Source organism: Lampetra fluviatilis, chromosome 56, assembly GCF_964198595.1.
Source record: "Lampetra fluviatilis chromosome 56, kcLamFluv1.1, whole genome shotgun sequence".
Lineage (NCBI taxonomy): Eukaryota > Metazoa > Chordata > Hyperoartia > Petromyzontiformes > Petromyzontidae > Lampetra > Lampetra fluviatilis.
The window spans coordinates 2152039-2176187 of record NC_136330.1 but is presented as its reverse complement, the minus strand read 5'-3'; the positions used below and the strand labels follow the sequence as shown (position 1 = coordinate 2176187).

The 24149-nt window shown below is 56.7% G+C and overlaps 1 protein-coding gene across 6 annotated transcripts; it reads left to right on the top strand.

The window, feature by feature from the left end:
* Positions 1 to 4038: 4038 nt before the first annotated feature.
* On the top strand, positions 4039 to 23595 carry LOC144950065 (paired amphipathic helix protein Sin3b-like). Of its 6 annotated transcripts, XM_078880068.1 has the most exons (24): positions 4039 to 4115; positions 5088 to 5141; positions 5509 to 5615; positions 6651 to 6801; positions 7281 to 7467; positions 8167 to 8258; positions 8706 to 9011; positions 9642 to 9749; positions 10473 to 10559; positions 10919 to 11037; positions 11305 to 11509; positions 12227 to 12343; positions 13457 to 13698; positions 14448 to 14631; positions 16254 to 16397; positions 16521 to 16625; positions 17021 to 17447; positions 17877 to 18014; positions 18722 to 19074; positions 20441 to 20614; positions 21147 to 21239; positions 21679 to 21764; positions 22270 to 22438; positions 22980 to 23595. In XM_078880068.1, exons 2-24 carry the CDS (start codon positions 5094 to 5096, stop codon positions 23088 to 23090), a joined length of 3753 nt encoding a protein of 1250 aa, XP_078736194.1. In that variant the 5' UTR covers positions 4039 to 4115; positions 5088 to 5093; the 3' UTR covers positions 23091 to 23595. The 6 variants fall into 6 exon arrangements, with proteins under 6 accessions (XP_078736194.1, XP_078736188.1, XP_078736192.1 ...); XM_078880062.1 differs by having other exon boundaries at positions 7281 to 8258; XM_078880066.1 differs by having other exon boundaries at positions 4046 to 4053; positions 7281 to 8258.
* The last annotated feature ends 554 nt before the right edge of the window (positions 23596 to 24149 follow it).

Sequence of the window (24149 nt, the reverse complement as noted above, 5' to 3'; positions counted from 1 at the left end):
TTGATCCCTACCCTGACCCCTGTATGTTTGCAGTTTGCATGTTCTCCTCGTCGTCGTGTGGAGTTTTCTCCAGATCCTCCGGTTTCTCCCACCACGTTTAGAATCGTGCGTTTAGAGTATTTGGCTGCTATAAATGTCCACGTGATAAGCCACTTCCTCGAGCGATCATTTGTGGGCAGGTCGCTTCTAAAAAAAAGAGCTATATAGCTCAGTGGGCCTTGCCTGGTAAAATAAAAAATAGTTTAGTTCATTAGTGTCCAGCCCAAAGCCCAGTTTCCTCTATGAAGTCAATGTGATGCCTTTAACTTGGCTATGTTCTCTATCATCAACGTGTCCCTATTTCTGTCTCTCAGTGTCCCTATTTCTGTCTCTCAATGTAACTCCAATCGTACATCGCTCCATGCTGTATGTGAAGAATGCAATGTTTGAGTTGTCCGCACACACACATATATATCAACGCCATGTTTCTGTCCAACTGTAATAAATGGCTCTCGTGTTTTGAGACCGGAACCTATGACCGGGAGTCGGGCTCCTTGTCTTGAATGTGAGCGGCACTTCATTGACAAGCGTGCAACAGAGGTCGCGGTGGTTGGCTACATACGGCCCGTAAAGAAGTTCGGCACACACAGACACATACACACGTGGGGATGAGGCCACGGCATTGGGAAAGGTCACAGCGTGTGCATCGGAGGTCGTAATGTGATTTGAGGTCAACTTCTGCTGATAAGTTCATGGAATTTTTTGGCGGAGCGAGACAGACGCAAAAGCGTGTGTGACATCATCACCTTGGCCGAAATGTTTTATATCTGGATTTAGCGCTGGTTTTCGTTTCAAGCTTTTGGTGATCACTGTGGCCGGTTTTCTGTGGGGGAAAGTCCCTTAAAGCAACGCAACTTTGTAGTAAATATTGTGACCCCAAGGTACAAACGGCCGCTATGGTGGCGAGATGTTACATCCCTCGCCTGGTACGCAGGATGATGTGGGTTTGATTCCGACCCTGGCGCATGTCGTGGATTTGGAGTTTGCATGTTCTCCGTGTGGTCACGGATTTTATCCTACGGGGTTTTCCCTCCACATTTATCATCAACATGCATATAGAGTATTTAGCTGCTATAAATATCTGTTGAAGGCTTGTGATGGCCAGGTCGCTTCTGAACAATAGCTACAAAGCTCAGTTGGGCCTTTACCAGGTATAATAATAAAAAGTTTATAGTTTCGAGAAGACGGGACAAGATAGGAGGACAAAGCCAATGCAGGAAACGCTTTCAGCCTTCGTTGGAAAGAGTGAGAAAAAAATATCACTCTGTGATGTGTGAAGGACACAGTGTGCCTTGGGATGAGTTTATCGATGCGTTTTCCTCATCCTGTAATTAGTTACCTGTGAGGTCCCTAATGATGAAGACACCTGCAAAAGGTGTCACCTGTGGTGCCACGGTAATTTCCGCCGTCGTTAGCGGCACAGCTCACACAGCTCATCGTTTCTGAAAGATTTTGCTGTCTTTTCTTGGATTTTCTGTTTGCACATAGTCACTTTAAGATGTTTTCTTGTTCATGTTTTTGTTTTCTGTTTGTTGCGGTTGCACCCGATTCAAGAGCCGAATGGCTCACAGGGCTATACCAAATAAATTAAACTGAAAACTGAGTTGTGCACGGCCGAAACCCCCCCCCCAATTGGCGGCAGACCCATCGATCTGGCCCAGCGAAGCGTTATAATTGCTTCAGAAGTTTTCAGCCGCGTCCGAGGTTAACGCACAGCGCGAGGCGGGCCATACTTCGTGATTCCCAAGACACCCCGCACTCTCTTGTGGCGCTATCGTGGTTGGACTCGGCTCTCCCGATGTGTTTCCGTGGGTTTTTTGTTTGTTGGCCACGATGTTAACGCAGAAACCTCGCGCTCTGATCCCTCGGCGATGTAATGAGCTACATGGCTCCGTGTGGCGCGTTTTTGGGTTCTTAGCCTATTTCTCAAACCCCATTACTTCTCAAACCCTGTATTGCCGCCACGATTTATATTTTGTCAGCCAGACCACGGGCGGAGTCTCGTGAGAGAGTAGCGGATGCCAACACTGATGCGATTTAAGAGGGTTGTTGGTTCTCGTCTTTGATTTGAAGACAAGCTTTCCCCTTGCCTGCGTTCACACCCCAGCGTGCATCTTGTACAACACACGGTGCGCTTGCTGCCATTGCCCCAGGACGAGACCTTTGTCCTCACACTCATACCTGCGGCTACGCGTTCCCGCACACACACTACATATGTAGTAGCTACGGGTATAGTACTAGCAGGGGCGGTTTCTTCATTAGGGCGATTGGGCGACGCACCACCAATGTCATTCAACCACAGAGTCACGCTAGCCGTCACTGTGCCTCTGGATATAGTCCAATCAGCGTCATGCTACGTTCTGTGGAGTACCGCCTCTTTTTGGTCGATTTCCCTCCGGCTGAGAATCGCCCCGAGTGTTCCCATAGACTTACATTCAAATGTTTTTTTTCGAATGGGGGGCGCTGCAATGCATTCTCTATGGCTTCCGGGAGGGCTCGCACTAACGTGCTTACGTCATCATACGTAAGCACGTTTCATCCAACAGTATAATTTGTCGCCACCTAGTGGAATCTTTAATAAAATAAACATGAGTGGATTGTATTAATAGTGAGTATAGAAACAAACAAGATGTATTGTAAGAGTCACTTTATTTTTCATTAATATTAAAGAAGTGAAGTTGCCTTTACATGCTTAAGCTGTTAATTTATCCTTTGCATGGGTGGACCTTATCCTTATCAATCATCCAGACATTTGCCCCCCCTGAGAGATTTTGCAGGAGCCGCCACTGGTACTATGGTAATAGAGCAAGTGCAGAATCACTGAACCGGAATTGATCGCTTGAAAGCATTTAGCGCGGGGCCCTTGAAAGTGCGGGACCCGCAGCTACTTCATATGTAGCGACTTTTGCTACTATAGGATAAGGGGCCGTCCATAAATGACGTCACGCACCTAGGAGAGGGGGGGGGTCAGATATTTGTGACGATGTGTGACGAGGGGGGGGGGGTTGAGAAATGTGACGTCACATCAAAATGCGCAACTTTAAATAAATATAGACAACACGTTCTACTTAATTAAATAGACTTTTTAATACATGTTTTCTCCTACAACATCAGAGTGCAGCGGCACATTAAATACGCACTACAATGACAATAGTTTAAAGCGATTTGAAGCATGTTTTATTTGGGGGGGGGAGGGCAGAGCTTTGTGACGTCATATTTGAGGGGGGGTCTGACTTTTTGCGACGCCGTGTGACGAGGGGGGGGGGGTCAAAAAATCGTCCACGTTCTGTTTACGTGACAACCCTCACTAATTGGCCGTGTCAGGTGGTGGTGGCGGTGGCGGCTTTAACGACACATTTATACATTTTTACGCGATCTAACCACCTCCTCCCCCCAACCTCATAGTAAACACATTGTCCTGCGGAGGGAGCTGGTAGGAACGTTGGGTTGATCGGTCAATGGCCAGGGTCAACAGCGGCGTGGTGTATTCCGCAAATATGCCCGACTGTGAGGGCGGGCACAAGCCGGCGTGAGTAGGTTAAACGTTGAGTTTTATAAGGGCACCACGGGGTGACCAGCCCCTCCCCACCCAGCCCCACCCCTACCACCCCCCCACCCAGCCCCAACCTCCCCACCCAGCCCATCCCCACCAAGCCCCTCCCTTCCCACCCAGCCCCTCCCCACCCTCCCCACCCAGCCCCTCCCTCCCCACCCAGCCCCTCCCTGCACGACGGACACAATAATCCCCTGTGGGCTGGTGTAACCAGGAGGTTCCTACCAGTATAAACAACCCCTAAATCCTGATGTAACAACGGGTGTGTGGTCTGTGTGTCCCGTACTCTTAGGTTTTTTCGGTAAAGTCACGTAGGTACAAATAAATAATACAAATAAATATTTTTTAAATAAAAAAACCTAAGAGTATGAATCATTGCAGTCACGAAAGCTTCAAATCTAGAACTGTGTTCGTGCGCACGTGCAAGTGAGCCGTCTTGGGCCGCATCTCTCGCATCTCTTGTGAGCCGCAGTCGTTGCGCGCTTCAAGATCGCCTCCCACACCTCCCTTGTTGTTGCCGCGGGTAACTTCAAACAACGATTGTTGTTGTTGTTGTGGTGGTTGTTGTTGCCAAAGTCCACGTCGGCTCGCTGGGCAGCTGCTAAAACAAACAAACGACGGCCTCCGTGTTCAGTCTGTGTCAGAGTCCGTCCGTCCGTTCAGGGTTCGTCGTTGCGTCTCCATCTCGACGTCCATGTAAAGTAAACCTCGAGTGCGACCTCAATAGAATAACAATTATCCTCCTCTTGGTCCACCTCAATAGAATAAACATTATCAACCTTGACGCCCACCTCAAGGGCCGAAGTAATGTCGTGTTGAGTAATGCTTGAGGGCTCGATTGTTAATCTCGGAGGCTCATGGAGCCTTCCGTATCTTGGCTTGAGTCTCCCAGCGGCAGCCTCCATGCGGCTTGACCCGTGTACAGTCATTACAAGCGGGCTACTTGCTTGCAGCCGGATTGTGTTGTTAGCGATCGGCATCGTGACTAGGAGATGTTGACTACCTCGCCTGGTGTACAGGAGGTCGTGGGTTCGATCCCGACCCCTGACGCCTGCTGCTGCTGTATATTTGGAGTTTGCGTGTCTCTCTCTCTCATCATCATCACGGTGGCTAGGAGATGTTAACTACCTCGCCTGGTATACAGGAGGTCGTGGGTTCGATCCCGACTCTGACGCCTGCTGCTGCTGTATATTTGGAGTTTGCGTGTCTCATCAACACGGTGGCTATGATATATTAACTACGTCGCCTGGTGTACAGGAGGTCGTGGGTTCAATCCCGAATGTGTTCATGATGACGGTGTCTCTGTGGTTACCATATCTCCATTGTTATCTTGTCACCATGGTTACCTTGTCACCATGTCGATACATCTCCATGGATACCATGCCTCCTTGGTAATTGTTTCCACGGTGATACGTCTCCATGGTGACTGATTACCATGTCTCCATGGCTACTGTGTAACCGGGGTGATACGTTTCCGTGGTGACCGTGTCTCCAGGAGAGGATGGAGTCCGAGGCCACCGAGATCGCGTCCACACCGCCCATCCTGGAGGTAAGGATTCACTGTGTCACTCAAAACTTGTGTGTGTGTGTGTGCAGGGTGTGATCTGGGGAGCGGTAGTGTAGCAGGTTACCTCGCTGCACTACGATCCCAGTGACCCGAGTTGCGCTCACGACCAACACCCATAACGATTATGTGAACTCATCCTGGCGCTCCCCTAGGTTGACTTAACCTCAAGTAAGTACCTGGTGCGGTGTGTTAACATCGCCACTAAGGAGACAAAGGCGGTCGCGCGTGGTGCTGGCCACCCACCCCCTCGTGTGCCGTGCCGGCCTTCATAGGTGCTCGCTAACAGCACTTGCATCAACGGTCTGTTAAGGCTACACGGGGGATCTTTGTTTTTTGCTGTGTGGTGCAGGTGGAGCAGGCTCTGGAGGTCCTGTGCCGCGTGAAGCGCCGCTTCTCGCAGGAGCCGGACATATTTTGCTCCTTCCAGGACGCCATGAGGGCCTTTCACTCTCCCAGGTGACGAGTGGGTGTGGAGGCCACGCTGGGCCGCAAGGGGAGACTGGGGTTGGTAGGTTGGGGGGGGGCGGCGAACAGGTGGAGAAGCTTGCCGCAGAAAACACTGAGAAGGGGCCCTTAGAGAGAGAGGAACTTTTGGAATTTTGCCCTGAGCTTCCAAACACCATTTTCTCTCCACCTGAAGAAGACTGCGTGTGTTGCGATCGAAACGTCGTGGGTTTTATGCTTTTCATTTAGATTTTTGTTTTCTATCTACGTGACTTTACCGAAAGAATCAAGGTTACCTTTTTTAGTGGCCATGAGACCAATGTGTGGGGTTTTGGGTGTTACGGGTTTTGAGGCCAACATTGGGTGCAATAATCATAATAATATCTGTGCTTAACTTACCCAGGAAAGACTCTCTCAATCCCAGTATTATTTGTCAGGTGCGTCCCGTATTGCGAACGTTTGAACAGTGCCGTTGATGAGTGTGTGGCGCGTGTGCAGATGAGTGTGTGAGCTGCAAGGAGCGGGAGTGAAGCGGTTCACACAATGCGCTATGAACCCGGTGACCAGCGACAATTATTTAGACCAGTCTTGGGCCACCCTAGGTCGACTCAGCCTAAAATGAGTACCTTATCTGATGTGTAAACATCGCCAATAGGGAGACAAAGGCGGCCAGGCTTGGTGCTGGCCACCCCCACCCCCCCCCCCCGTGTGCCTGTTTTAGTCTTCATAGGTGCTCACTAACAGCTTGCCAACAGTTTGTTAAGGCTATATAGGTGATCTTTGTTTTAGTTCTGTGCATGCTGTTCATGCCACGTGTGCTACATATTATATGCGTTGCTACATACAGGACTGCGTGCGTGTGTGCGTGCCGTGCATGCTGTGTGTGAGTGTGCGTGCTGCGTGTGCTGTGTGTGCCACGTGTGTTGTGTGTGCGTGCTGTGTGTGCGTGCTGTGTGTGCGTGCTGTGTGTGCTGTATGTGCGTGCTGTGTGTGCGTGCTGCGTGCTGTGTGTGTGTGTGCTGTGTGTGCTGTGCGTGCTGTGTGCAGCGTGGACCCGTGCGTGGCGCTAGCGCGAGTGGCGTCCGTGCTGTCCGGGCACCCCGATCTCATCGCTGCGTTTAACTCCTTCCTCCCGCCCTCGTACCGCCTACGTGACCCGGGCCGCACGAAACCAACGATGGCGACGACGATAACACGGGTGACTCCACGTAGCACACTGCTCACAGCTCCGCGGGGTCACGTGGCTCCACACTGTGGGGTCACGTGATGACTCTCAATAGGCGACATGATTCGACTACGCGCGGCATCGTGGTGTCCTGTAATTTCACAGTGTGAGGTCACATGACCCCAAAAGGTGCCAGGCGTCACGAGACTTCACATTGTCCGCACCGTCGTGTCATGTGACTAGGAAAAGTGGCCGTTCCTTAAACGGCTGCATTACATTGACATCATTATACTCCACCAGGCGTCATGGTGTCACGTGACTCCACCAGTCATTAGACTGCACACAGCATTGCAGTGTTACGTGACTTCATACCGCCTGGTCGTGTCGTTTTCGCACACCGCTCTGCGTTCTGACATGCTGCGTCGCGGTGGCTGCTCTGGTGACGTGTTGCTTTTTGTGGTGCCAACGTGATGCCCGCCTGAACCGCGCTGCCACCGTGGTTTGTGATGCAGGACGTGACGGTGACGCCGAGTCCGGGAGGCGGTGGCGTGCGTCTCAAAGGGAACGGGCGCAGCAGCGACACGGGAGAGAAAGCAGGCGTGGGCGTCGCAGCAGACGAGAGCTCGGAGTCGGGAGACACGAGGCTGGGAGCGACACGAAGCGGGGACACGGCGCTGAGCATCGCAGCCTCCGGCAGTGGTGCAGCAGTTGCAGCTGTGCCTCCTGATAAAGCCCCGGGTGGTGCAGGCTCACGCAGCATAGGTGCAGGTAGCCCCGATGAAGGTAGCACAGGTGTTTGCCGTGATGGAGGCGGTGGTGCAGCAGTAGGCGGGGAGAGAGGTGGTGGTCTACATGGCGGAAGTGATGGTGGTGGTGGTGGTGGTAGTGAGTGTGTGAGGGTGGAGGAAAGCAGTCGCACATCTGTGGAGGCATGTGGCAGTCTATGTAAGGGCAGTGATGGAAGTGATAGGGTGAAAGCGGAGGAAACCAGTCGCACATCTGTGGAGGGAGGCGGTAGTCTTCACAGGAGCAGTGATGGTAGTGGTAGTGTATGTGTGAGAGCAGAGGAAACCAGTTGCACATCTGTGGAGGGAGTCAGTACTTTACACAGGAGCAGTGATGGTAGTGGTAGTGTATGTGTGAGAGCGGAGGTAGGCAGTAGTCTACACAGCAGCAGTGATGGTAGCAGTAGTGTATGTGTGAGAGCGGAGGGAAGCAGTAGCGCATCTATGGAGGGAGGCGGTAGCCTACACAGGGGTGGTGATGGCGGTGGTAGTGTGTGTATGAGGGCAGAGGGAAGCAGGAGCACGGCTGTGGTTGTAGAGGGAGGTGGTGCTGCGGTTGTGCGCAGGGAGGAGGGAGCTGATGGTTCCGGCTCGTGTCCCTCCGGGTTCTCAGCGGCAGCGGCGCTGGTGAGCGCCGTGAAGGCGCGATTCCTCCTCCGCCCGGACGTGTGCCGCCGCTTCCTGCACGTGCTGCACACCCATCAGGTGCGCACACCGCAGGCGGCTCACACGTGCGCAAAGGTAAAGATCCCCCGTATAGCCTTAATAGACTGTTGGGGGAAGTGCTCTTAGCGAGGTGCACCTGTGAAGACTGGAACGGCACACGAGGGGGTGGGTGGCCAGCACCACGTCCGGCCGCCTTTGTCTCCCGAGTGGCGATGTTTACACACCGCTCCAGGTACTCATTTGAGGCTGAGTCGACCTACGGGGAGGCCCAGGACCAGTTCAGATAATTGGCACTCGGTGTTTGCCATGAAGGGGAATTGAACTCGGGTCTCCGGGTTCGCAGCGCAGCGCGCTAACCACCACACTACCGCTCCCCATTGTGCACACGCACACACACACGCGCAGACTTTTGTGCATGCGTACAGGTTGGCATTTTTGTTGACGCTGCGCATGTGTGTGTGTGTGTGTTTTGTGCGCGTCCTGCAGAACCAGTGGGATGCGTCGCGTGAGGAGGGTGCGCCTTGTTGCGATGCGCGTCTCGGTGTGCGCGAGTGCGATGGGGACGAGGTGCCTGGGGGCGCGCGTGAGGCTGTGCCCGATGGCGAAGGTGAAGGCCTGGGTGAGGTTGAGTGTGCAGGTGGCGGTGGCGATGGCGATGAGAGCGAGGGTGAGTGGGAGGGTGAGCGGTGCGAGGCGCTGTCTCGCCGGGAGGTGTGCGCCCAGCTGTGCGAGCTGCTCAAGGGTGAGGAAGATCTCCTCGTTGAGTTAAAGAAGTTCCTGCAAGTTGACCAGGTGCGTGGTGCCCGTGGCTTTTCGTTCGGACGAACTTGACTCTCCCGGCCAAGCAGCTGTGCGATGACCTTGATCCCTTTCACAGTTTTTCCTGTCGGCTGCTTCTCAACAGGGTGTTGCACTCAGTCACTGCCTAATTGTTAGTTAATGTTACGTACGACTTGAGTTTGATCGTCATTGTTTAACACCGGGATCGGGTTTGATATTGTTTTGACCTACTATCACTTTCACACGTAGTAGGCTTTCGCGATCAATATTATCCATAATAGAGGTGTTTTGGGTTAGATCGGGTTTTTTGGTAGTGGGTTTAACGACACATTTATATATTTACGCACTCTTACCCAAAAAAACCTGTGTTATGGACCTACTATCACGTGTACTTTATACGTTTCTTGTCCCAGGTCTCCCTTGTAAAAGAGACGCTCTGGTCTCAAGCGGCCCTTACCTGCTTTTAAACTAAATATGTTGATTGATTGAGCGTAAGGTGAATGACTGTGTTAGGTGTGTAGCTAAGTACCGACCGGTTCTCTGCTCCGCATGGCCAGAGTTTTCCCGGCGAGCAGTGAATGGGATGCAGGTTGTTACAGGAGGTCGCGCGTCTGCCCGTGTCCCCGTCCCCTCTGTGCCCAGGGCTCAGACTCGCCGGCTGGGGACGCCGGCGACGGCCGCGGTGCGGTTGCCAAGAGGCGAGCGCCAACACCGGGGCCTGAACCAGCGCTGGGGCCGGTTGCCGCCAAGGTGCGTGTGCGCGTGTTGGCGGATTCACGAGGCTTGCGCGCGCGGACAGGATTGGCACAGTGGGGGGCAAAGGTGGCGCATCGGCCAGGCATCTCGGTCAGTTGATCAATAACATCGGGGTCTGCCCCGTCACATTCATGACAGCGAGTCATCTGACACTTCATCTCGCCTTACATACGGGGACTCGGCTCTGGTGCGTTGGGTAAACATCAGCGCCCGAGGAGACTTTTGGGTGCCCAGGAGGCTGCCTCCTGCAGTAGATAGAGCAGCATAGCCCCCAACAATATGTACGGGTGTGTGTTTCACGCCGTACGTAGCCAATCGGGCATTGGTCAGTTTGAGCACAGGTACCAGTCCGTGACCCGATAGATCAGAACGCAAACCGACAAAGGCTCGGCGAGGCCTTCCTGCTTTAAGGGCATTATAAGGCACGGTGATTGATTACGGACGTGAATGTTCATTATTTTTCTCCACCCTTTATGTCACAGTTGTTGTCCTTCCCCCGCACCTCCGATTAGCGCGGTTGGCTATGTAGGGTGGTGCGAAAGAAGTTCAACATACACACATACGTACACGGTTTCTTGGATTTTTCTTGAATCTTTACCCCCAACTTTACCTGCCTGGTAGTGGCTCGCAGCCGCACGATGCGGTGATGCTCATCGTCGTCATCGTCGTCGTCATCGTCGTCGTCGTCATCGTTGTTGTTGTTGTTGTCGGGTGCAGCGACCAAGGATGCCGAGCCTGCGCGACCCGAGTCTGGCAGCTGCCGGGATGCACGGGACGCTGCGCGAGATCTCCTTCTTCGACCGGGTGAGATGCAGAACCCACGTAGCCCCCACATAGCCCCCACATAGCCCACACGTAGCCCCCACGTAGCCCACACGTAGCCCCCACGTAGCCCCCACGTAGCCCCCACGTAGTCTACACGTAGCCCCCACATAGCCCACACATAGCCCCCACATAGCCCACACGTAGCCCCCACGTAGCCCACACATAGCCCCCACATAGCCCACACGTAGCCCCCACATAGCCCACACATAGCCCCCACGTAGCCCCCTCGTAGCCTACACATAGCCCCCACATAGCCCTCACGTAGCCTACACATAGCCCCCACGTAGCCCCCACGTAGTATGTCAATTGTTGTATGCCCCGTGTGTGTGTGTGTTTAGGTGCGCTGTGCGCTGCATAGTCCTGAGGTGTATGAGAACTTCCTGCGCTGTGTTCAGCTCTTCAACCACAACCACGTGTCTCCCTCGGCACTGCTGGACATGGCTCGGCCATTCCTGGGGTCGGTGACTCCCACGCGCCTCTAGTCACCACCTACTGAACACCAGCACACGCACCCAGCCACCTCCTACTGAACTCCTGCATGAGGTGCTCGGTTATCGTGCTGGTCATGTTGCTTTCGTCATGTTACTCGTGTCATCATCTTCATCGCGTCACCGTCGGTCACGTGACACGTGCGTCGATCGCGTTGCCATCGCGTTGATCGTGCTACGTTAGTCACGCCGCGCGTTGACCGCGTCGCCACGCCGTCTCGTCGCGTCGCGAGCAGGAAGTTCCCGGAGCTGCTGGTGGAGCTGCGGAACCTCCTGGAGGACGTGCGGTCGGAGGGTGCGGGTTCGGGCGCGGTGCCGGGTGTTGTTGCCACGGAGACGGGGGCGCGAGGCTGCGGTCGACGCGTCGGCCCAAGTTACCGGTCCCTGCCGGAGACGTACGAGCAGCCGCGCAGCAGCACGCGCACGGCGCTGTGCCGCGAGGTGAGGCCCGCGCAAGCGCACCGCCGCCGGGTGGCGGCTACTGCGGCTTCGTAATAACTCGCAAGCGCGGCTGGCTGTGCGACCACGGCTGGCTGTGCGACCACGGCTGGCTGTGCGACCACGGCTGGCTGTGCCACCACGGCTGTTCGGTGACGGCGCAAAAGCACAATCGCGCAGCCGCAGCGGTACGACGATTGTGCGGCCGTGAAATGACTCAACCCACGACAACGCAATGGCGACACAACCGCAGCGACAACAAGGACGGCGCTCGTCAATGACGGAGCAGAGAAGCAGGCGGTTAAAATACCCAGCAAGGTGGCGCAGTAGTGGGGAGTGCAAGGACGGGTTCTGATAGTCATCGCTCATGGTCAGCGGGTCCGTAGTGCGGTGCACTAAGCACGCCACTTCCGCTACGCACACAGAAAAACAAATATCCCACCATACCACCTTGAACAAACTGTCGGGGAAAGTGCTGCTAGAGAGCACCTTACGTAGGTCGACTCAGCCTTAAAATGAGTACCCGGTGCATATAAGACATCAGCATTGGGGAGACAAATGCGGCCTGGCGTGATGCTGGCCACCCATCCCCCTCGTGTGCCATGCTGGCCTTCATAGGGTGCTCGCTAACGGAACTTTATCTCTGCGTCTGTGTGTGTGTGTGCGGCGGGGGGATCTTTATGTCTGCGTCTGTATGTGCGGCGGGGGTGGGCGGCGCAGGTGCTGAACGACACGTGGGCATCGTTCCCATCGTGGTCCGAGGACTCGACGTTCGTGAGCTCCAAGAAGACGCACTTCGAGGAGAGCATCTACCGCTGCGAGGATGAGCGCTTCGAGGTGACCGCCTCTCGTCGCCACACCCCGGACGATCGCAGGCCCAGTCTTTTTTAGTTGTATTTTTTATTTAAAAAAAAAATAGTATTATTTTTTTGGTTAATTTTACTATTATTCTTTTTACTAGCTTTTTTTTATAAATTTTTAAAAGAGTCTGGTACAGAGCACGAACCGCGACGCAGGGAAGGGGGTACAGAAACTCCGCCGACATAGCGTCCCGAACCTCCGTGGCTCCTGGCTTGAGAGGGGTGGAGGAGATTGGGCTCACCGACCCCCCCAGCCCAAGTCGGAGGCCGCGAGCGGGGCGTTTGTGTCGTCCTTTTACGTGGGGAGGGAGGGGGAAGATGAGGGAGGAAGAACGGTGGGCGCATTGCTCAGCACAATCCGCTGCGAACCCTTTGACCTGACTTCCAATTCCCTGACGTGGTTCACCGAAGGGTCAGCGGCGTTACGATGACCAGGCCGGGGTTTCCCCCGTTCAGTCAACTGCACAGACCGGCGTGGTGAAGTACGATCAAACAACCCCCGTGACCTGCGCGACGTGGGGAGGAGGTGGATTGACATAAATCTGTAAATCAGCATCATCATCATCATCATCGATATCATCACCGTACGTGGCCAACCATGATGATCAGAGGTGCGGGGAAAGGCCAACAAACTAAACACCAAAAGCATTTATAAAGAAATGACTTTGTCAATATAGATGATTTAAAAGTGCAAAGCTCCAATGGCTTCCTAATATCGGAAGGAAGAGCGTTCCAGCGGCCGCAGAAGCGCATCTGAAAGCGCGAGATGCGGTGACCATCTTTATTCAATAGCAGGCCAGAAGTGTGGTGTATAGTGTAGTGTAAAGTGTAGTGTATCGTGTAGTATAAAGTGTAGTGTATCGTGTAGTGTATCGTGTTGTGTATCGTGTAGTGTATCTGAAAGCGCGCGATGCGGTGACCGTCTTTGTTCGACGGTTTGCCGAAAGCTGCTGCTGCGGCGAGGATGACCGGATTTTGCGTGATGATGTCTGCTCCTTGACGAGATCATTATTATTGAACAAGACGTGCGGTGTGTGCGGTGCGTGCGATGTGTGCGGTGCGTGTGGTGCGTGCGGTGCGTGCGGCGCAGCTGGACGTGGTGCTGGAGACGAACCTGGCGACGGTGCGGGTGCTGGAGAGCGTGCTCAAGCGGCTGGCGCGGCTGCCGGCCGAGGAGCAGGCGCGCTTCCGCCTGGACGACGCGCTGGGCGGCTCCTCTGAGGTGGTGCACCGCAAGGCGCTGCAGCGCGCGTATGGGGAGCGCGGGGCGACCGACATTGTCGCCGCACTCAAGCTCAACCCGGCCGCCACCATCCCCCACGTGCTCAAGAGGTTTCCGCGCTCGGCACACACCGCACTCGGCACACACCGCGCTCGGCACACACCGCACGCAGCACGAACCACACTCGCCACAGTTGGGGATCAACATGGGGAAAGAGATGATCATTGAAACAATGATTGTTGAAACGACGAGATGCGTGCGTTGCTGCATGCGTCACTGCGTGTGTCGCTGCGTGCGTCATGGCGTGCGTCATTGCATGTGTCACTGCGTGCGTCACTGCGTGCGTCATTGCATGTGTCACTGCGTGCGTCACTGCGTGCGTCACTGCGTGCGTCGCTGCGTGCGTCACTGCGTGCGTCATTGCATGTGTCACTGCGTGCGTCGCTGCGTGCGTCACTGCGTGCGTCACTGCGTGCGTCGCTGCGTGCGTCGCTGCGTGCGTCACTGCGTGCGTCGCTGCGTGCGTCACTGCGTGCGTCATTGCATGTGTCACTGCGTGCGTCATTGCATGTGTCACTGCGTGCGTCGCTGCGTGCGTCACTGCGTGCGTCACTGCGTGCGTCACTGCGTGCGTCACTGCGTGCGTCACTGCGTGCGTCGCTGTGCGCGTCACTGCGTGCGTCATTGCATGTGTCACTGCGTGCGTCGCTGCGTGCGTCACTGCGTGCGTCACTGCGTGCGTCACTGCGTGCGTCGTTGCGTGTGTTGCTGCGTGTGTCGCTGCGTGTGTCACTGCGTGTGTCACTGCGTGCGTCACTGCGTGCGTCACTGCGTGCGTTGTTGCGCGCGTGCTCGTTAGGCTGAAGGCGCGCGAGGACGAGTGGCGCGAGGCTCAGCGCGGGTTCACGCGGCTTTGGCGCGATCAGGGCGAGCGCTTCCAGGTTCGCTCCCTCGACCACCGCGGCATCACCTTCCGCTCGGCCGACACCAAGGCGCTGCGCACCAAGGCCCTCGTCAACGAGATCACGGCCCTGCGCGACGAGGTGAGGCGCCGTGCTCGGCCCGGGAGCGCGCGGGAGTGACGGAACGGGGGGGGGTGTGCGAGAGCGCAGGAAGCGGTTGACACGCCGCGCTACGAACCTGGCCGCCCGAGTTCGATTCCCGCTCGCGGCCAACACCGGTGATGATTATCTGAACCGGTCCTGGGCCTCCCTTAGGTCGACTCAGCCTCAAATGAGTACCTGGTGCGATGTGTGTAAATATCGCCACTGGGGAGACCAAAGCGGCCAGGCGTGGTGCTGGCCACCCACCCCCTCGTGTGCTACAGTGCCGGCCTTCATAGGTGCTCGCTAACCGCACTTGCCCCGGCAGGCTATAAGACCCTTGAGAGAAATATGGACAGAGTCCCATCGATGAGCTGACTCCGGCAGTCGAGGATGCGTTGGTTGGGCCATGTAGCCCACATGCCCAGCCACCGCATGCCCAAGCAGCTGCTGTTTGGCTGGATAGAGGGGGCTAAATGGGCGCAGCATGGACTAGAGAAGAGATTGACTAAAGCTTAGGGGACTTACCGATGACTGGTACCAGTGGTGTCAAGATTGACCTCTGTGGAGGAAGTTTATGAAGGATGCTACTGGGCAGTTGGAAGTAGCTGCCCTCCAACAACAGCAGAGGGTGGATGCGCGATGCTCACAACAATGAGCACAGAGGGCAGCACAGGTGGTGGTCCATCTGCCAGTCATTTCAGTCAGTCAACCCATGACCCCTGGGTCTGTCCTGTGACCTCCTCCTTCACGTGGCCTCAAGGAGAGCTTTTATAGGTGCTCACTAAATATGTTGTGTGAGGTCTCCAGAGCATGTGTGACTGTGCATTGAATGTGTGTTGTTACACTCCGCTGTGTGTGTGTGTGGCATGTGGAGCAGCAGGGCGGTGTGTGTGCATGCGTGTCAACACACTGGTGTGTGTCTGCGTGTGTCGTCACACTGCGCTGTGTGTGTGTGTGCGTAGCAGCAGGGCGGTGTGTGTCTACGTGTGTCGTCACACTGCGCTGTGTGTGTGTGCGTAGCGTGTGGAGCACAGGGCGGTGTGTGTCTACGTGTGTCGTCACACTGTGCTGTGTTTGTGTGTGTAGCGTGTGGAGCAGCAGGGCGGTGTGTGTCTACGTGTGTCGTCACTCTGCGCTGTGTGTGTGTGTGCGTAGCGTGTGGAGCACAGGGCGGTGTGTGTCTGCGTGTGTCGTCACACTGCGCTGTGTGTGTGTGTGCGTAGCGTGTGGAGCACAGGGCGGTGTGTGTCTACGTGTGTCGTCACTCTGCGCTGTGTGTGTGTGTGCGTAGCAGCAGGGCGGTGTGTGTCTGCGTGTGTCGTCACACTGCGCTGTGTGTGTGTGTGTAGCGTGTAGAGCACAGGGCACTGTGTGTCTGCGTGTCGTCACTCTGCGCTGTGTGTGTGTCGTCACACTGCGCTGTGTGTGTGTGTGTCGTCACACTGCGCTGTGTGTGTGTGTAGCGTGTGGAGCAGCAGGGCGGTGTGCGTGCATGCGTGTCAACACACTGATGTGTGTCTGCGTGTGTGGTCACACTGCGTTGTGTGTGTGTGTGGCGTGTGGAGCAGCAGGGCGCTGTGTGTCTACGTGTGTCGTCACTCTGCGCTGTGTGTGTGTAGCGTGTGGAGCAGCAGGGCGGTGTGCGTGTCGGCGCTGTGCGCGGAGGAGCGGCGCTCGCCGGGCCTCACCTGTGCCTGCAGTATGCCGACCGCTCCGTGCTGCCCGACGCGGCCGCACTCATCCTGCACCAGGCACGGCACCAGGTGAGAGGGTACAAAGCCCTCGCCGTGCCCCCCCCCCCCCCCCCCCCCGGTGCGCCGCGGGGTTCCGTGTCAAGCTGAGCTCCCGTTGGCTTAGCGTTGAGCGTCTCGTGCGTCACGGTGCAGGCCGGTCTGCGGGGCGCGGAGCTGAGACGCGCAGCAAAGATCCTCCTGTTCCTGCTGCCTGACGTCCTCTTCACGGCCCGCGCGGACGCCTCGCTCATCCCACAGGTGACGGCGTCGGCCCCCCGAGTCGGACGCATCGTCAAACGACGTAGTCGGATACATCGTCACGGATGCCATAGGACGACGGCGCATACTACCATCATATTCCGTCAACTCGGCATCACATGACACAGTGACACACCGCCATCACACGCTATGGCGTACGCCGGCACACAACACTGTCACTCAGCACTACGCACCACCGCAACACAACACCATCATCTTGTCGCCATCATCATCATCACCACCCACAGCGTTATCACCACCACTACTATCAATAGTTCCGTTTCGTTTGTGCATTGTTTGAGCCAGCTAGCCAGGATTGGGCCATCTGCCTCAACCAGACGAAGTCCGCTCCAACAATCATCATCGCCCTCTCACACTGTTCCACGCTCCGACAGGATGACAGCGACGAGGATGAGGAGGAGGAGGCGGCTGGTGCTGCTGGAGGCAGCGGCGGTGGCGGCAGCGGTGGCGGAGCAGGGGAGGCCGAGGGCGCCGGCAGCGGCGAAGACGGGCGGTGCCGGGAAGAGCGCCGGTGCCGCATGGTGGAGCGTGGAGAGCGGCCCATCGGCCTCCGTGAGCGGCCCAGCCCCACCGTGTCCGACGGGGGAGCCGCGCGCGACGCCGGCGAGCAGCGAGGATCCGGCGGGGAGCAGCGGGGAGGCAACTTGGAGCAGCGGGGAGGCAACTTGGAGCAGCGGGGAGGCAACTTGGAGCAGCGAGGGAACGTCCCGGAGCAACGAGGTGCCATTTCGGAGCAGCGAAGGGCCAGCGGGACCAGCGCGGAGCAGGAGGGAGACTTTGCGACCAGCTCCCTGGATCAGGGTGAGTGGCGGGCAGCGGCCTGATAGCCGTGGCTGGCGTGTGGTGGGCCCTGGTGCAAGGGACGGTAATGGGGCCTCCTGGCCAACTTCCCCACCGGTGCAGAGGATTCTCTGGCCCACGGGCCATAGTGCCGTTGCATTGACTGCACGATGGATAGTATTGCCAATGGCGGTACGCTGTCCACGCCACGCCGTACGTGTTTAAAGGCGGCCGAAGGGAGGTGCTGTGGCCTGGGTACTGGTGCCCGCACGCTGTGTCCGACCGGGCACCCTGCGTGCTTGTACGGCCGTCTCGCTCGAGACTCCTTGCCCACGCCTCCCCTGTCTCCTTCCGTGTCTCTCCGCCCGTCGGTGCGCGCGTGTAAGCGTGCGTGCGTGCGTGCGTGCGTGTGTCCTCACGTGTCCCCGTGTCTGCGTGGGGCGGCCGCAGCTCGCGAGCTGAGCGCTGTGGACGGCGTGTACACGCTGCTGTTCGCCAACACCAGCTGGTACGTCTTCCTGCGCCTCCACCAGCTGCTGTGCGCCCGCCTGCTCGCCATCCGCTCCGAGACGAGCACCGCCACGCCCGGTACGACCCCGGCCACCAACAACAACAGGCGCCGTTCGCCACCAGGTTGCGGCGACGTCACCACGGCGCTTGTGCCAGGCTAGGTGCACTTTAAGGGCACGCGAAGTTTTGAACACCCGCTGGCGGGAGGTCACGGAACTGTGCCGTGGGTTGACCGACTGAGATGACTGGGTGACCACCACACACACGTACACACACACGCGTGCACGCGCACAGGCGGGTACAGACACAAGAACGAAACAGGAGGATTTCTCCCCAAATGTGGCTGTAGCCTGATGAAGCTGGTTGTAATTACTGGTGAAACGTCATACTCAGATTGTAAATGTTGTGTCTTTGCTCTCCAACACGCCGGTGTGCTGTACTCATGCCGAATTGCCACGTTCTGTTTACGTGGCAAACCTTACTAATTGGCTGTGTCAGGTGGTGATGGGTTTAACGACACACATTTTTATATGCGATCTAACCCAAAAAACCTGTATTATGGGTACAGACACGTCCGTGTGAGAGAAACGTATGTATGTTGAACTTCTTTCGCACCGTACACAGCCAACCGCGCTAATCGGAGGTGCACGGGGGAAGGACAACAAACTAAACGCAAAAAGCAGAGATGGGCCGCGCGATGCCACGCTGCTTACAGGGCCCCGGGCGCCGTTCTGCTCTGTCGCCACCGCCGCTGGTGACCTCTGCCCCATCTCCCACTGCGCCAGGCCTCAGCAGGGAGCAGAGGGAAGTGCGGCGGGACGATGCTGACCGAGGCGGCGCCGACAGGGACGGGGCGAGTGCCGGAGACGGCGTCGCCGCCGCCGCCGCCGGCGTCAGCGCCGGGGAGGGGACTCGTCGCTCGTCCGCGGCGGAGCCGGCGGAGCCGTGCGGCCCCGTGTCGACGACGGCCCCGGACGGGCCGGACGGACACTACGGCGCGTTCCTGCGGCACGTGCGCGACCTGGTGGACGGGCAGCTCGAGGCGCCCGAGTACGAGGAGCGCCTGCGCGAGGCCTACGGCGTCACGGCCTACGTGGCCTACAGCATGGACCGCCTCCTGCAGAACGCCTGCCGCCAGGTGGCCATGAGAGCGAGCGTATGAACTATGAACTGTTAAACTATCAAGAATTTATTATCTTACCGGGTCAGGCCTGCTGAGAGCTATTGGCTCTATTTCAGAAGTGACCTGGCTACAAATGATCGCTCAACAAAGTGGCTTGTCATGTGGAAATTTTTAGTAGCAGCTAAATACTGATGTTGATTCTAAATGCGGAGGGAAAAACCAGAGGACCCGGAGAAAAATCCACGTGACCACGGGGAGAGAGACACACAAACTCCAAGCATCAGGGTCGGGATCGAACCCACCACCTCCTGTATACCAGGCGAGGGAGTTAACGTCTCATCGCCACCGTGGCGCAGCGATCGGCGGTGGCACAGCGGCCAGCATACTGATCCACGAACCCGGCGTTCCGAGTTCAATTCCCGCTAACGACCAATAGCAGTTGCGGTCCTGGGCCTCTCTTAGGTGAACTCAGCCTTAAATGAGTACCTGGTGCGGTGTGTACACATCAACAGTAGGGAGACAAAGGCGGCCGAGCGTAGTGTTGGCCACTCACCTACCCCCCTCGTGTGCCATATAAAGTGCTCGCTAACAGCACTTGCCCCAATAAGTGTGTTCAAGGCCACACGGGGGGGGGGGGGGGGGGGGGTCTTTATCTCGTGTAAGAGTGCGAGCGTGGACGTGAGTTTGTGAACGTTCGTATCGGCGAAGTGTGCGAGTGAAAGGATGAGGAGGGCGGCTGTGACCGTTACGGGTCGCGTGTTGCCACGCGCGTCACGTTCCGTGTCCCGTCGTGCCTCGCGTGGCCCTCTGTACCGTGTCGCGCTGCGGCGACCGGGCGGCCGAGACGTTCCGTACTCCGGCGGGTGCCGTCGCGTTCGTCTGCACGTACGTCGTCGAACTCCTTCCGCGCGCGTTGCGAATCGCGCCGCGCGGTACCGACGCCTGTTCCTCCCCCCCCCCAGAGGTCGCAACCGGGTACCCGATACCCGTACCCTACCCGATACCCGGCTACCCGTACCCGGCCGGGTACGGGTATGGGTACCCGTATGCGACCCTGGTGCAGCCGGGTACGGATACGGGTAGGCCGTGAGTCACTGGTGAGTAACTGTTTATCACTCATTTCCCAACGTCTTGTCTCTTCTCACAATTCAAGTTCCTAGAATCAACCCACCCGCGCCTGCAACATGGCTTCATCCCAGAGGTCGCAATCAGGTACCCGATACCCGTAGCTGGCCGGGTACGGGTAGGGTACGGGTAGGGTACGGGTACGGCTGGGTACGGGTACCCGTTTGCGACCCTGTTGCGGCCGGGTACGGCTACGGGTAAGGAATCAAAACCCGTTTGCGACCTCTACCCCCCCCCCCCCACCCCACCACGGCAGCTTCAGCACATGGTGTGCGACGAGGCGTGCGCCGGCGTGCTGGCGCTCTACCTGGACGGGTGCCGGGGCGGCGCGAGCGGGGGGGTCCTCGCCTCCCAGGCCGTGCGGGCGCCGCTCGAGGCCTCGTACCAGCGGCAAGCGCGGCGCCTCCTGCCCGACGAGCACTGCTACAAGGTCGGGGGTCGACGGCGCGCGATGCGGCTGCGTGTGCGATGTTGTGTGTATGTTTGTGCGATGTCGTAGATATGTTCCCGGTGTGTGCAGTGTTGTGTATATGTGTGCGGTGTGTGTGTGATGTCGTGTGTATATATGGGGAGCGGTAGTGTAGCGGTTAGCGCGCTGCGCTACGAACTTGGCGACCCGGGTTCGATTCCCGCTCACGGTCAACATCAGTGACGATTATCTGAACCGGTCCTGGGACTCCCCTAGGTCGACTCAGCTTCAAATGAGGCGGCCGGGCGTGGTGTTGGCCACCCACCCCCTCGTGTGCCGTGCCGGCCTTCATAGGTGCTCGCTAACAGCACTTGCCCCTACAGTCTGTAAAGGCTATACGGGGGATCTTATATGCCCAGTGTGTGCGATGTTTTGTATATGTCTGTGATCTGTGTTATGTTGTGTTTCTGTGCGCGGTGTGTACGATGTTGTGTATTTGTGCGTGATGTGGCGTGTGTGTACATGTTTGGTGTGTGATGTCTGCCGACCCCAGGTGATGTTCGTGAAGACCGACGGCTGTGTGCTCATGACTATGGAGCTGTTGGATGTGGAGGAGGATTCTCCAGTCGACCTGCAGGAAATACAGGTCGTCAAGCTCGCTCAAACCTCCCCGTTCATTCCATCACTGTTTTGCAATATGTTTCTCTAATCTTATTGTTCAGATTAGTTAAATATTTTATTCATAAATAAGTAATAAATTGTCAATTTTTTTTATTTGTAGATTTTTAAAATTGCTGCATTGTATTTATATTTTGTGTGCGACCTGTTGCAAATGTTGTGTTTTTAATTTTCTAGTTTTCCTGTTTTGTTTATGAAACCCGATTCAATAGCTTCTTATCTCACAGGGAAATTCTAAATAAACTGTGAAAAAAACTGTAAAAAAAACCTATTATCACAAGCTCTGCTGATCACCCCCCACCCCCATTACCATCACGTAGTTATCTCCGATAATGATCTCTGTCGATGGGGCGTCTGTCGGTGAGAGGGCGGCGAGTCCAACGCCTCTGTGTGACTTCCCGCCGCAGAAGTGGAGCGACTACGTGCAGCGCTACGCGGGCTCCGTGGAGACGTCCCCCGTCGTGGCGTCGCGAGCCCCCGTCTTCCTCGGGAGGTCGGGGACCGCTCACACACCCAGTGCTCGCGTGCAGTGTGATACACAGTGTGTGTGTGCGCTACACAGTGTGTGTGTGTGCTACACGGTGTGTGTGTGTGCGCTACACAGTGTGTGTGCGCTACACAGTGTGTGTGTGCTACACAGTGTGTGTGTGGAGTGGTATAGCGGTTAGTGCGCTGCGCTACGAACGCAAGTGACACGAGTTTGATTCCAGTTTACAGGCCAACAACGGTGAGGATTATCTGAAACGGTCCTGGGCCTCCCCTAGGTCGACTCAGCCTCAAATGAGTACCTGGTGCGGTGTGTAAACATCGCCACTGGTGAGACAAAGCCGGCCCGGCGCGGTACTGGCCACCCACCCCTTCGTGTGGCATTCCGGCCTTCATAGGTGCTCGCATTTGCCCCAGCAGTCTGTTGAGGCTACGCGGGGGAGGGGGGGGGGCCTTTGTCTTTGTTTGTGTACGTGCCGGTGTCCCTCACCGCTGCGGCCGTGCACCACCAGGAACCTGTGGGCTGGCGGGTCGCGCCCCCGCCCCCCGCCCGGCGGGAGCCGCGTGGTTTTCTCGGAGGGGCTGCGCTGCAGCTTCCGCCCGCGCTCGTTCCGCATGCTCTACGTGATACACTCGGAGGACGTGCTATACCGGCGCGGTGCGCTGCGCACCGCCAGGCAGGTGAGTCGTCGCCCCACGGCACTGCGACTTATCCCCCCCCCCCTCCCCCCCCCCCCCCACGATGCGAGGTCCACAATTGTCGCGCACCTGCGACATTACGGTTTTTATGAATGCGCCCGATCTCAGAAAGCTAAGCAGGTTAGAGCCTGATTAGTTCTTGGAGGGGCAGCAGTTGTCGTCGGAGGCTGCGGGGGCTGCCCCACGTGGCGGTCAGCAGGTGGCACTCCAACGTCTATGCTCCGACGTCTTCTCCGACCTGCACTGACCACCAGCGTGGCGATGTACGGTTAACCAACCCCCACGATCCGTGTGCACCGCATTGTGCAAGACACACAACGTCGTGGAACGCGCGCTTCGTAAAAGGACACGGCAATGCAGTAGAACACGCACAATGCTTGGGGGAGGGCCCCATTCAGCATTCGCTTAACTAAAAGGCTGTACATGTCCGTAGGGTAGTGTGCGTGCGTGTTGGCGCGTGGCGAACTGGCGATGTCCCGTCGGGCGGCTGGACGCGCCCACGTGTCTCCGTTTTGCATTGCAGACGCTGACTGCCTGCTCGGAGAGGCGGCGCAGAGCGTTCAGGAGGTTTGTGCGGACCTGGCGGGAGAGGAGGGCGAGCCGGGCCGAGGCGGAGGGCGGTCGCGTCGCGTAGCCTCCCGCGTTCCCGTGACCCCCGCCACGTTCAATTCAACTCCCGCCGACGCCACCCACGCCTCGGGTGCCTTCAGTGGGCACACACACCATGCGCCCCGCTAATATTACCCACAATATTCAAACCACCCACGCAGCTCATAAGGTCACGCCACCTGCACTACCATCATGCACACCACACCCGCACCACGGGTGGAGTGTGTGGTCACCGCATCGCGTGCGGTCAGATGCGCTTTTGCGGTCGTCTGGAACGCTCTTCCTTCTGATATTAGGAAGCCATTGGGAGCTGCGCACTTTTGCATCCAGATTGAAATCTCATTTCTTTAGAACTGCTTTTTGTAGTTTGTCCTTCCCCCGCACCTCCGATTAGCACGGTTGTCTATGTATGGTGCGAAAGAAATTCAACATGTGTAAATACATACCACCATCTAAAATAGAGGTGTTTTTTTGGGGTTAGATCGCGTAAATATATAAATGTCGTTAAAACCCACCACCACCCGACACAGCCAACTAGTAAGGGTTGTTACGTGACAACCCTTACTAGTTGGTTGTGTTTGGTGGTGACGGGTTTTAACGACACATTTATATATTTACGCGATCTAACCCAAAAACAGATCTCCCTCTACCATGGATGATATTGGTTGCGAAAGCCTACGTGTTAAACATACCACCCTCTCTTATGCCTTCCACGCTACCCACGTCTCCTATACCAACCCGACATCGCCTACATCTCTAATCGCCCGTCCCGCCGACACCTCCCGCTTCTCTCCCGCGTGCCTTGGATGGTGGCTCCATCCAGCTGAAGGTGCCCCACTCCGTGCCGCGCGAGTTCTGAGCGAGTGTGGGCAGTGTTTGTACCTTCACCCGGAGCCGCCGCTCCTACGCAGGGACCCCAGCTGCACCCACGTCCGTTTCATTCGCTCGTTGAGAGCGCAATACCTGCACTGTGTAAATATATATGAACGTGTACAACTGTTGTGTTGTTTTATAATTGGTAACCCGTGTTGTTTCGGTGTTTCTAAACTAATTAAAACAACTTGCCAACGGCGTGGCTGTGCAC

Excerpts from the sequence above, each read along its gene's own strand:
- LOC144950065 (XM_078880062.1), top strand. The coding sequence starts at position 5,094 with ATGGAGTCCGAGGCCACCGAGATCGCGTCCACACCGCCCATCCTGGAG. Across the intron at positions 11,038-11,304 it reads ATGGCTCGGCCATTCCTGGG|GAAGTTCCCGGAGCTGCTGG; the intron begins GTCGGTGACTCC and ends CGTCGCGAGCAG. Across the intron at positions 19,075-20,440 it reads TGCAGAACGCCTGCCGCCAG|CTTCAGCACATGGTGTGCGA; the intron begins GTGGCCATGAGA and ends CCACCACGGCAG.